The 12813-nt window shown below is 37.1% G+C and overlaps 1 protein-coding gene across 7 annotated transcripts in view; it reads left to right on the top strand.

Annotated features, from left to right (window-relative positions):
• The window catches only part of PDLIM5 (PDZ and LIM domain 5), a 208726-nt gene extending 196234 nt beyond the window's left edge, over positions 1-12492 (top strand). For all 7 annotated transcript variants that reach the window (XM_037046092.1, XM_037046088.1, XM_037046087.1 and 4 more), the window contains 3 exons: positions 4016-4136; positions 7298-7413; positions 9237-12492. In XM_037046092.1, the coding sequence (XP_036901987.1) occupies positions 4016-4136; positions 7298-7413; positions 9237-9326 (327 nt within the window). In that variant the 3' untranslated portion in view covers positions 9327-12492. The remainder of the gene's footprint in view (positions 1-4015; positions 4137-7297; positions 7414-9236) is intronic.
• The last annotated feature ends 321 nt before the right edge of the window (positions 12493-12813 follow it).

The following is a 12813-nucleotide window of genomic DNA, read 5'->3' as shown; positions in this document are numbered from 1 at the left end:
TGGGGATAAAGAGGTCGTACAGGACCACACACATCAGAGTTCTCAGAACTGACACCTTCACTGTTTTAAATTAAATTCCATAGCTTTTATAGGAGCAGCATTTCCCTATTTGTCAGGGTTCAAGCAGAGGGCACAGATCTCATGAAATATATAAAACTGGCTTATAAATGATATGTTTTTCTTGAATGTATATAATGTTTAAAAATATAACCTCAGTTTTATGAGAGCATACCTGTATAGAAAAAATAATAAAACCACACCTTTTTAAATTTTTTTGCATAAAGGGAGCAATCTAGGTGTCAGGTACACAGTAAATAATAGTGAATGAATGAATTTCCTACTCTGCAATACCCAGCTTGCAATTACTAAATAAGAGCCAGGCATTTCCTGTGGGTGACCAGGCGTTGAAATTTTACTTTAGAAGCAGCCGAGTTGCCTGTTCTCCTATGAAATTCATACAACTAATAGAAAATTTGGAAATAGCATTGCTGAATTCTGATATTTCCAATATGAAAATATAATAGTGAAACTCTGAATTTATATCAAGAGAAGTTAGCATGAATTATAGGGTAGTCTTAATTTTAGACTATATCGGACTATTAGACTTCCGCCAAGATGGAGGCATAGGTGAAAACACTGTGCCTTCTCCCACAACCAAGTTTGAATACAACAAAGGTTTGGAAAAACAAAGACACAACCAAAGGACAGTAAATTGAATTATACAGAAGTCCGACTACATCTAACCATTCAACAGGGACGGTAAGAGGGGCGGAGCCAGCAGCCAGCAGGGTCGGGCAGGACAGGTCCCCCGACCCAGGCGCGCAGGCAGACGGGGACCAGTTGGGGTGCGGGGCAGACCGCGGGCGCATATTTGCGCACAGTGAGACAGACCACGCAGGCCCCAGGGGGCGAGGGCTGACGGCGGTGGCACACTAGCATGAAGTGGGACGAAATGCGTGGGCCCAGTGACGGCAGCAACTGCGGCACTGGTGAGGGCCGTGGCGGCAGGCGGCGGACAGGACGCCATAGTCCCTCTTTGACCCCGCCCCCACATACAGCGTCACAACCCAGCAACTTAGTTGCCCTGCATTACCAGTGGGAGCCATTGTCCCTCTTTGACCCTGCCCCCACATACAACGTCACAACTCAGCGACTGAGTTGCCCTGTTCTAGTGAACGCTTTAGGGCTCTGATCCTGCTATGGAACAGGCACGAACAACCCGAAAGATGGCGCAAGAAGAACTCAAAGTCCCAGAGCCAATAACTCTAAGCGACCAAGAAATTGCCAGCCTCTCAGAAGCACAATTCAGGACACTATTTATCAGGATGCTCACAGAACTGGTAGATTATAGTCACAAATTAGAGGAACAAAGTCACAAATTAGAGGAACATATGAAGGCTAAACTAATTGAAATGAAGGGAGATGCACAGGAAACCAATAGTGATGGAAAGGAAACGGGGACACAAATCAATGGAATGGACCAGAAGGAAGAACAAAACATCCCACCAGAAAGGAATGAAGAAATGAGAATTCAAAAAAATGAGGAGAGGCTTAGGAACCTCCAGGACATCTTTAAACGTTCCAACATCCGGATTATAGGGGTACCAGAAGGGGGAAAGAAACAGCCACGAGTGGAAAACGTATTTGAACAAATAATAAAGGAGAACTTCCCCAGTCTGGCAAAGGAAATAGACTTCCAGGAAATCCAGGAAGCTCAGAGAGTCCCAAAGAAGTTGGACCCAAGAAGGAACACACCAAGGCACATCATAATTACATTAGCCAAGACCAAAATGAAGGAGAGAATCCTAGAAGCAGCAAGGGATAAGGGGACAGTCACCTACAAAGGAGTACCCATCAGACTGTCAGCGGATTTCTCAAAAGAGACCTTACAGGCAAGAAGGGGCTGGAAAGAAGTATTCCAAGTCATGAAATCCAAAGACCTACAGCCAAGATTGCTTTATCCAGCAAAACTTTCATTTAGAATGGAAGGACAGATAAAGTGCTTCTCAGATAAGGTCAAGTTCAAGGAGTTCATCATCACCAAGCCCTTATTATATGAAATGCTAAAGGGACTTATATAAGAAAAAGAAGATGAAAAATATTAACAGTGAAAGGACAGCAAACACACAGTTATTAACAACCACACCTAAAACAAAAGCAAACCAAGAGGACAGCTAGATCAGGAGTGGAACCATAGAAATGAAGAACACATGGAGGGTTAGAAACAGGGGGGTGGGAGAGGGAGAAGGGGGGAGAAGGCACAGAAAATCGCATAGATGGTAGGTAAAAAATAGATAGGGGGGAGGGCAAGAATAGTGGGGGAAATATAGAATCTAAAGAACTTGACACGTGGATATAAACTAAGGGGGGGAGAATGGTGGGGGAGGGAGGGTGCGGGTGGAGGGGAATGAAGGGGGGGAATAGAACAACTGTAATGGTATAATCAATAAAATATATTTTTAAAAAATTTTAGACTATATCATTAAGTATATCTAAAATGTTGAGGACACTTAGAAACTGTAAATATACCACATGAAATGCCACATGAAATATTAATTTGTACAATATATCGGGAACAAAAGTGTAGAATGATTCAAGCTGTACCTTCCCAATGACAGTTAATAAGTAGAATACATTATTACTGTTTTAGTATATAAATCTATTTTATGGATTCTAGAATAATTAATAAAACAAAGTCAAGTAACAGTCTTAGAACCAAAACAGGTTCTAAGAAATGGACATCTGACACTCACTGCTTCAGAGATAGGCACGAACTTCACTGGAAAGACAGATTCCCCGGACTGTGTTTTGGTTGTTTGATTACCTGTTAGAGAAGGGGTAGTAGTCGATCTCAGGTATATAAAGGGAAGCATGTGCTAGAAGCCCTGAGAAACGATTCGGTTGATTGTACATTTGTTGTACATGTTCATGGTCATCCTTTTGGGATCTAAACAACTGTCATTTCTTTTCACTGTCCTTCAGAAGGGAACTGTGGCATTTTCCATGGGTAATCATTTATTCTATATAATTCTCTTCTATTGTGACAATATTTTATTGTAAGAGGAGAAAATATTTCACTCTATAACAATTAGAAAATACAAAAAATGTAAAGAATGAAATTAAAATGACTTATTTATTTACCATTCCCAGATAATTCTTGCTAACCCTCAGATGGATTTTCTTCCAGCTTGCCCCTTATAACTAACTCATTTACAAAATAATAACCATACTTTGTGTATGGCATGCTGTTTTCATGGTAAAAATTATAGAAAGAGTAAGTTTTCATGTTATTGACTATTCTTCAAAAACGATTTTAATGGCTACATCTCTTTCTCTCAATTCAAAGAAATGATTCCTTGCAAAATCTTCCCAAAACTTCTGCTAATTAAAATCTGGCCCAAGTTTTTGGTACTTGCTATATTTAACTATAGGGCCATTGTTGACTAGAATCCTTGCTTTATGGTTTAAGTTTTAGGTACTCTTTTGAGTGCACGCTTAGTATAGTCACAGCTAATTTCCCAAACCCTAAACATGTGCTAAACTGATTGGCTCACACTGATTAGGTATTGCTTCCAAAATGCACTGAAGTATAGGTTTGTTTAGTTTTTAAATGTTTGCTCTTTCTCCATGAGATTTTCAAGAAAATACTATGAAACTTTTACAAGTTAATGTTTCCTGACACCCTTTGAGAGAAAGCAGAATGTATTGTAACAAGTGCTTATGAAATGATTACTTTATTCACTGCTCAAATGATGTCTAAACAATACACTAATCATTCTTTGAAGAAGTTTATTGATACTATTTGTGAAAAATGCACATTATATAGTGCATCTGTTTAGATCATTTGTAAGTCTGTTCCATTGTATCTCCTGTTACTTAGGAGGAAAGCTTAAGGCAAAGACAAAGCATGTGTATGTACTTTGTTCAGTTTGAAAGGGCTGTATTGGTTGAGCTAGTGAAATAAGTATTTGTGTATTGTCATCTTTTTTTATATCCAATTACCTTTCTATAACAGGAAGTCATCAATGCTTTGAAACAAACTTGGCATGTTTCCTGTTTTGTGTGTGTGGCCTGTGGAAAACCCATCCGTAACAATGTTTTCCACTTGGAGGATGGTGAACCTTACTGTGAGACTGGTAAGCTCCTGAAGCCATTTGTTTAGGTTTCAAATGAGGGTGACGCATTAACCTGATGTTGCTGTGAAGTTGAAAGGATGTATTAGGCGAAATAGTTTTCCTCATTGTTTTAGGAACATTTAATGACAAAATAACTACGTATAATTTTATGTGACTGTCAAAACAGGTGGCCCCAACTTAATTAAGAGACATGATAATGTGTAAGCTTTACTTAGGAGAAAAATACTTTGCCTGAATACCCAGTAATTTGTGGCTATAAATTCTCCCAAATCCTATAGCATTCAGCCACCTCTTAAAATTCAGTAACTAAAACTTGAGTTGTTAATAAACATGACAAGTATTCAGTTTTTGAATATGATACTGATTTGCTCTTTAAGGCAAATTCCTTAACAATCATTTGGAAATCCTTTGTTACTTCAACCAAAGGGGAGGGTAGTCCTCGCTCCAGTTGTTCCCTCGATAAAGTGAATTTTAATAAACTAGCTCTAAGGACCAGACATTTGCTTTATTAGCTGAAATCTGGACACTTCCTTTTCCTCCCCAGAAGCTGTGAGTGGACTTTCATAGCACTTACTCATTAATATTACCCTTACCTAGATTTTACTACTATGCATATATTTTTCAAAAATAAAATATTTTTCCTTTGCCATGCCTTCACTCACTGTACTGCATTCCTACTATGGAGTTTTATTGTTGTTCTTCCTTGAATACCTGAGAGTGGTATTGGAGGAAGGAATTATTCCACAGTAATCAAGTTAAAGGAGCAGTCCGCTTCTGATGTGAGGCCAGTCAACATTACCCAGTCCTTTTTTGCTCACTCAGTATTTTCTTATTTTCACCTTTCTCTTGGTTCCCTAGTTAGGACCAATTTAGATCGATGTCACACTATCAGTGGGAAGCCCTGTGGAAATCCTAGTGAACTGGCCCATGGGCTTTTATGGGACAGGTTGGCTACAAGCTGCCTACCCTGGTTCAATCAGAATATTTTACATTTTGTAATGCCACTTAATTCTTCTGAAGAAAAAGTTTTTTGCTTCTTTGTTTTAAAAGCTTTGGAAGATATTTGGACTAAATGGTAGGTAGTCCCTGTCTAGCCAAAACATGTAAAAAACTATCTAGTTTTAATATATTTAATGTATGTAAGAAGTCCTATTTTTAAAACGCCAGAATTGAGCCCTGGCTGGTGTGGCTCAGTGGATTGAGTGCCAGCCTGCGAACCCACAGGGTCACTGGTTCAATTCCCAGTCAGGGCATACGCCGAGTTGCAGGCCAGGTCCCCAGTAGGGGGCATGCAAGAGACAAGCACACTGATGTTTCTGTCCTTGTCTTTCTCCCGCCCTTCCCCTCTGTCTAAATATAAAATAAACAGAACCTTAAAATAGAAAACCCCAAAATTGCTTATAGAGAGGGAAAAGCATTATTGAAGTCTACTTTACTGTCACTTCTGATCATCTTGGTCTATTTTTGTTCTTTTTCTTTAACCTCCTAGCCTTGTTTTTAACCTAGCCTTTCACTTTCCCCAAATCTAGTAGTCATCTGGGATTCTGCACTTTCCCTTTTTCTCCCTATATCCAATTTACTTAGTAAATTCTAATATATACCCCCTGTATTTGTGTCTAACTCATTCCTTTCTCTCCCTGTCAGCCATTACGTCTAAATCCGACTCATTCTCATGCTTTGCCTACACATTGTAATTGCCAGCTCAGTGTTATATCCTCTGTTCCCCAGCCCTCAAATGGTAGTCATTGTAATATTTGTTTAAATGTGAATCATGCTGTTCACAGGTTCTGTTAAGAGTAAAAACTGTGTTCCTTGTGAGCACCTGCTTTGCTGGCGTTACCTCCCACCACCTTACCTTCAGTCACTGGCTTCTAGGCTTCCATATAGGGGCCCATACAGCTTGCTGAAATCCTTCCCACCTCAGGGCTTTTGTACTTGCTGTTTCTTCTAACTGGAATGTTCTTCCCCAGCTGTTTCTCTGATGGTTCCTGCTTTTTTTCCGGTCTCAACATAACTATTACCTCCTCAGACAGGTCTCCTATATTATATATTATATCATAGTTATTTTTTATCCCCCAGTTAATTTATATCACATCACTATTTTCTTTCCTTCATGGTACTTTTTACAGTCTGAATTTATTTGTTGTTTATTTTTAAAATACAATAAATCATGACATTCTGCTCACAAGGATAGTTAAAAGCACCATGAGGAGAGTAACACATCAGTTTCCTTCACCACTGTCACCCTGACCAGTGCCTGGAACAGGGCCCAGCACATGGCAGGACTCTGTGGCTATGTGTTGAACAGTAGTGAATATTGAAGATTGGTAAGAAAGGTGAGTCAGGTTGCACAGATAGCCTACTTTCTCCTCCAGCCCAAGCTGGGTAAAAATGTCCAAGGCCAAAAGGTGAACTGTGAGTAAACACAAGTAGTAAGAGTACCTGCATGTAAGAAAGTTAAAGTGCCTATAAGTTCTAATTTAGTAGTAATGAAGAAATACCTTGACATTGCTTTCTTCAGAAGGAAATCCTATTAGTATTTTATAACTATAATCTGTGTCAAGTAAATAGTATTCTCTGGCTAATGATTTTAAGCATGAAGTCATAAAATTATAAAGAAAATATAGCAAAAACAAAACAAAACAAAACTAGTGGCTAATACTGTAACATGGTCCAGCTGGAAACTCGGTCATGGATCTTTTTCATGGAAGTTGTGACTTTTTTCTTCCCCACCAAGTCAGGTACACTATAAAATTTGCTAATACCCATTATTTCTTTCTGGTTGAAGTTCATTAGCTTTATTGTTGCTAGTTATTGGAAGCTTGCCTTGTATTAAAGTAGTCATGTCTATTGATAACTTGTGTGTTCTTGTTTATATATACATATTTGGGCATTTAAATAGTTGGAGAGAAATGAAAAGTATTACCTGGGGAAATAGAATAAAGGGTGTTAAGTTGTGTAAATCGTATTTACTGAGAGTAACCTGAAACATGCCATGCATGTATCTCAAGCCAAATACTATGCCATCTGAAAGTGTTTCAGTCACTAATAACTTTTTCTTCATCTTCTCATTCAATTCCAAATTTGTTGCTGCTTTCTAGGAACTGTCATTCTAAAGCTCTGTCATGTTTGAATGAATGTCTTCTCCTCTCCCAACACAGATTACTATGCACTCTTCGGTACAATCTGCCGTGGGTGTGAATTTCCCATAGAAGCGGGCGACATGTTCCTGGAAGCGCTAGGCTACACCTGGCACGACACTTGCTTTGTGTGCTCGGTAAGTAAACACGTTTCCCAATTAAAGGAGCACAGTATGGCCAGTTCTAGCACATACACTGAATGAAATGAACAGTTATTGTATCTTTCAATCATTTAAACCTAAAAATACTTGTACAGTGATTTTGAAAGTTCATTAAAAATTTTGGCACTTTTTAAAAAGATTTTATTTATTTATCTTTTGAGAGGAAAGGAAGGAGAGAAGGAGAGAAATATCAATGTATGGTTGCCTCTTGTGAGTCCTCTGCTGGGAACTGGCCTGCAACCCAGGCATGTGCCCTGACTGGGAATCGAACCGCAATCGTCTGGTTCGCAGGCCCGCACTCAATCCACTGAGCTACACCAGCCAGGGCGAAATTTTTGGCACTTTTAAAAATTACTTGGCATAGAATAAAATGCTTACCGTTTAGAGAAAATCATGTTTCTAATACAGTTTTGTTTCCAAGGAGAATCTATATATTTATTAAAACAGTAAGAGTCCTTTACTTTAAAAAAAAAAAAAACTCTTTTAAGCCCTGGCTGGTGTAGCTCAGTGGATTGAGCGCGGGCCTGGGAAGCAAAGGATCACGGTTCGATTCCCAGTCAGGGCACATGCCTGGGTTTCAGGCCAGTTCTCGATGGGGGACACATGAGAGGCAACCACACATTGATATTTCTCTCCCTCTCTCCTTCCCTTCCCCTCTCTCTGAAAATAAATAAGTAAAATATATTTTTTTTAAAAACTCTTTTATTGGAGTTTTTTAGTAATTTTTAGAAGCACAGGTACTTCTTAAAATAGAAATAAATAATTATTTTAAAATCTATTATTGAATTAACATTGGAAGTCAACTATATGTTGATTTTCTTTCTTAGCAATAGCCCATTAGTATTTTTTCTTTTTGAGACTACAATAAACTTACAGTAAAATATTTATCTATTATATTTCATATTTTAATATTTTTCATGAGCATAGATTCAGAGATTAACATTAACCTGAAATACACATTTTTTGATTTAGCAAGTATATATTGAATAAGGACAATCTGTTCAGATGTTTGACTTTTTAAAAAATTAATATACCTAATAGTTTTCAATAACCATTGTATGAAGGGAACAAAGTCATGTTAATGGAAGTCGAATGATTATCCCAAATGTTACCATTAAACTCAATTTTGTTTACTTTATCCATCTCTTAGATGTCATAAAATCTATTAATCAATTTTTAGCAGATTTGCCTTTTATTCTATTGTAGAGCTTCTCATGAGCACTTTAATTAACAAAGGCAATAGGAAAGACAAGAAGACATAAATGTGGATAGTTAACAGACTGCATAACCATCCAGCATCGGATGTTGACCAGATTTTTATTATAAGAAACTAAAGAATGTATTTTAAAAAATCCTCTCAAGAGTTCTATGCCAGTGTGTTTGGGGGTTTGGGGAATGTTTGATAAAGCAATTGTGTTGTGCTTTCTGTTTGAAGGCCTTCGTTCTCTGCCACAGGAGGTAGATTAAAAGCATTGATTAGAATTTGGGAAGAGAAATTATATCAATATTTAGTGTGACCTCTTTGGGTGTTAATTTTCCATTAGAGCTAACTCTCAATAAAGAGAAATAATGATAAGCAATTTAAATAAATTTGAAGACATTCCAGAAAAAGTCATTCTTCATTGTTGTTCTTCCCTCCTGAAAGAGGAAATGAAGTAGAGTAATCGTGAAACGTTAGGGTGTCCAACACATCCAAGTGAAGTGCTTTGTCATCATATCCATCGGGTGAAAAACCGTTTTCCCCTTCATGCATACTTGATAAAATAATTATATTATCTCATATCTTACTTTTTTCCCAGGTGTGTTGTGAAAGTTTGGAAGGTCAGACCTTCTTCTCTAAGAAGGACAAGCCACTTTGTAAGAAACATGCTCATTCTGTGAATTTTTGAAAGCCAGCGCTTCAGAAGACAAGAAAGAAATTTGAAGAGAAAGAGAAGAATTAAAATTACCAATTGATTTTTAGATTCAATATTTCTATGGATATTTGAAAAATAATAGTACACCTTAAGTGATAAACTCCAGATTTAAAAATGAAATCTATGAGGAAATATTTGGCTTCATAACATAGACAGTATGACACTTGTTACTACTTTTTCCCTGTATTTTCTGCTCATAAAATAAGTTTTATAAAAACCAATTTCCTGGTTAACTATTAAATTGATCTTAGAATAAATTAGTGAAGAATTAAATCTTAGAATAAAAACTCCAACCTTTGTGCTGAAATAATTATGCTTTCTTTCCTTAATAGGTAGTTATAAGTAAATCTGTAAATGGCGATGAAAATGCCTTATACTTTCTGTAAGTGACACATTGCATTTTTAAAAAAATAGTGTTTACCTTTAAAACTATTTAAAATAGGAGTTTAAATGGAGAATTTTATCAATAGTAGCAGGTATCCATTTTTAAAAACTGTGTGGATTTTTTAAAAATTTCCCAGTTGATCATTCCACTGAAGAAAGAACAATGAGATTTTTGATCAAAATGTGTCATACCAGTAAGAGATGCTATATTTTTATACCCCTTGAAGGCCACCACATATATAGCTCATAAATCTCAAACTTTAGCCTTTTATTAAAACATGACCATTTTTATTCATTGCATGCATTTTATTACCTATGGTAGTCAAGCTCCTTGTTTGTCTCTCTCTTTATGCTCTGATAAAGAGCTAATTGAACAACTTGGACTGTGATAGTTTTCTCTCTCTTGATTTGAAGAGAATAAAAGAGAATATGACTGGGAATTATAGTGTATTAAAGTATTGGATCCAAAATATTCTCCTTCCCAAATTCCCCCCTTTTTTACAGTGAATTAGTTTCACAGTTGTCCTACTGACTGATGAATGTTTGAGAGCTCTCTGCAGAATAATATTTTTTCTTAAATTCTCCATTAGAAAAATTTAAAATTGGTTTGTGGATGCGATAAAATCTAAATTGTTTTTTCCTTTTGATAGTTCTCTTTCAATAATAAACGAACCACTTCCAGATGTGATCACAAAGTCTGGAAAACTTTTATGCACAGCAGTTTGGTAGTACAGGAGGGGAGCATGATTAATTACCCAGACTGGCCCATTGTTTGTGTTCTTCATTTGGGAGAAACATACACAGATACAACATGAAGACAGTGAAACAACTGTGGTAAAGTTGTAATAGATCCTATTGACATTTGCCCAGTGAAAAAAGAAATTACAACATTTGATGTTTTTCTTTTTGTTTCCAGAATGGGTGAAAGTCCATGATCCCACTAAGTTATAGTGTAAATTTGTTTGGAGGTGCTTTCCAATTTGAGATTGAACCCCAAGTCCTTCCTCCCCCCTTCACTTACTGATGACTTCACTTCCACTGTGTATGTGTTTGTGATAGAGAAGGACTTTAGGCTACCATATTTGCTTAACCTCCCTAAGAATCTTTTGAGGCATCTGTCCTGAAAGCTGTTAATTTATGGTGTAGCAGATGCAGACTGTATGCAGGTAGTAATGAACTGGGGGTACAGAACGAGAAGGGTGACACAAAGTGGCAAACCGAATGCTCCGCCAGTAGCAACCCTAAGCCACCTTTCACCCTGCGTCTTGTAGGCAGGTGGGGAATTGCTTGTTTTGTTTTTTTAAGTGCTGGAACTGAATTATGTATTACTTCTCATTGCTGCTGAAACCACCTAAGACGTACAGGCTAGTATGTATTGTTGTATCTTAATGTCAGTCTTTTGCTTTACACAGTATAAAATCAGTTGGTGGTTTTGTTTTGGTGTGGTAGAATGTGTTGCTATTTAGTTTCGCCTTTATAGATTATATGCCAAGATAGTTTTTGGTAAGTCAATGGCATTTGAGTATTTCCTTCAAAGAATTTTATTTGACCTGGATTTTTTATAAAATGATCTCACATTAATATATCACTCTATTAGATTTTTTGTTCTGCATATTATTCATAGAGTATAATGTTGGCATTTCTTTAAATTTTATCTTTAAGAGAGTAACGTTACTTCCTAATTTATCATTGTCATTGTGCTTGGTTCTGCTCTTCTCTGTCAGTTCCTAAAACAGTTAATCCTATGAAATAAATATTGATTATAACCCATAAGAATCTCTGTATTTTCTAGTGGGAGATGCCACATTTAATACACCAGCATCGATCTTTTAATAACTCAGGCAGAGCACTTTATTCTTCTGGTGAGCTCCCTGAATATTTATTTTCCTGATTAGAAATGTTCTATGTCGGTAGCATTTTTTAAATTATTACATCTTTACTGTAGAGCTTTTACTTTTTAACCTCTCTAGATGTATATGTTGGAATTCTGTACTTAGTACGATACAGATAAAAATCATAGTACATGACTTTAAAACATGCCATATTTGGACTTCCAAGTTTAAGATGTTAGTAATAGGTCCGACTTTAACATTTCTCTAGACTTACAAGGACGGAATGTTGCCCACTGACGTAGCAACCTAAAAACAATCCCCTGTGCTTACCCTTGCAGTCGCTTACGTGTTTCCTGTTGGTTCATGTAGAGTTTGAAACGAACATCTAACCATTTGGCCAGTATTAAAACAAATAAGGGTTTAAATCTTCAAAATATTAGTGTAGCATTATCTTTAAAAATTATCTATGGCAAAAATGTATTTATGGTGCCATTTTCAAGGAGTACTATTTTGGGGTCAATTTTATGGAAAGGAACTGCTTCCCCTCCCTGTTCGTGTGTGAGTCTAGCGTGGGCGCATTGACACTTCTGTGAGGCGTGCAGCTTAGTACTCCCCGTTGCGGGGAGAAGCTTTCCAGAGGGGCGGGGGACGCACTGAGTAGTTTTACACAAACCCAGTGTGGCTTCAGTTCACCCCTCCTCATCCTCCAAATGTTTTAAGGTATTGGGTTTTGGATTCTCAATGTATCATTTACCTTATCTATTTATCTCTATTTTCTGTTTCTTTACGTTTTCAAGTTTGTATAAATATCTGTGCCGTTGTGCTTTGGGATGTATTTTCTAATTAAAAAACCACGTAAGAAGTATAATCAGCACACGAATACCTTAATGAGCACATGATAAATAAATAGCTGCAGTGATGTAGACCGACTCCCCTGGTTTTTCTTTGGGGTGGCAAGTGGTTTCTGTTATTGTGGGAAAAGTCATGCTCAAAGGACAGGAAGAGATGTAATAACTCTCAAGAGGATCTCCTTATAGCTTATCAAAACGTCCCAGAAATAAAACATTTGAAAGTATTGTCACATTTATTTTACTTGAATCCAGTTCTGTGCTCTGCACGTGTCATACATATACAAATGTTTGTGGATTAGTTGATAAATACGCTCTTTGTCCTTTTAAAATATTTATTACTGAAATTATGTTTTGGAGTAACCTGTCATATCAAGCATTATATTGCCTCATATA

The sequence above is a fragment of the Sturnira hondurensis genome, unplaced genomic scaffold, assembly GCF_014824575.4.
Source record: "Sturnira hondurensis isolate 20B ecotype Veracruz unplaced genomic scaffold, ASM1482457v3 Scaffold0004998, whole genome shotgun sequence".
Lineage (NCBI taxonomy): Eukaryota > Metazoa > Chordata > Mammalia > Chiroptera > Phyllostomidae > Sturnira > Sturnira hondurensis.
Note: the sequence above shows the minus strand (reverse complement) of the source record. Positions and strands in the feature narration are given on the sequence as shown.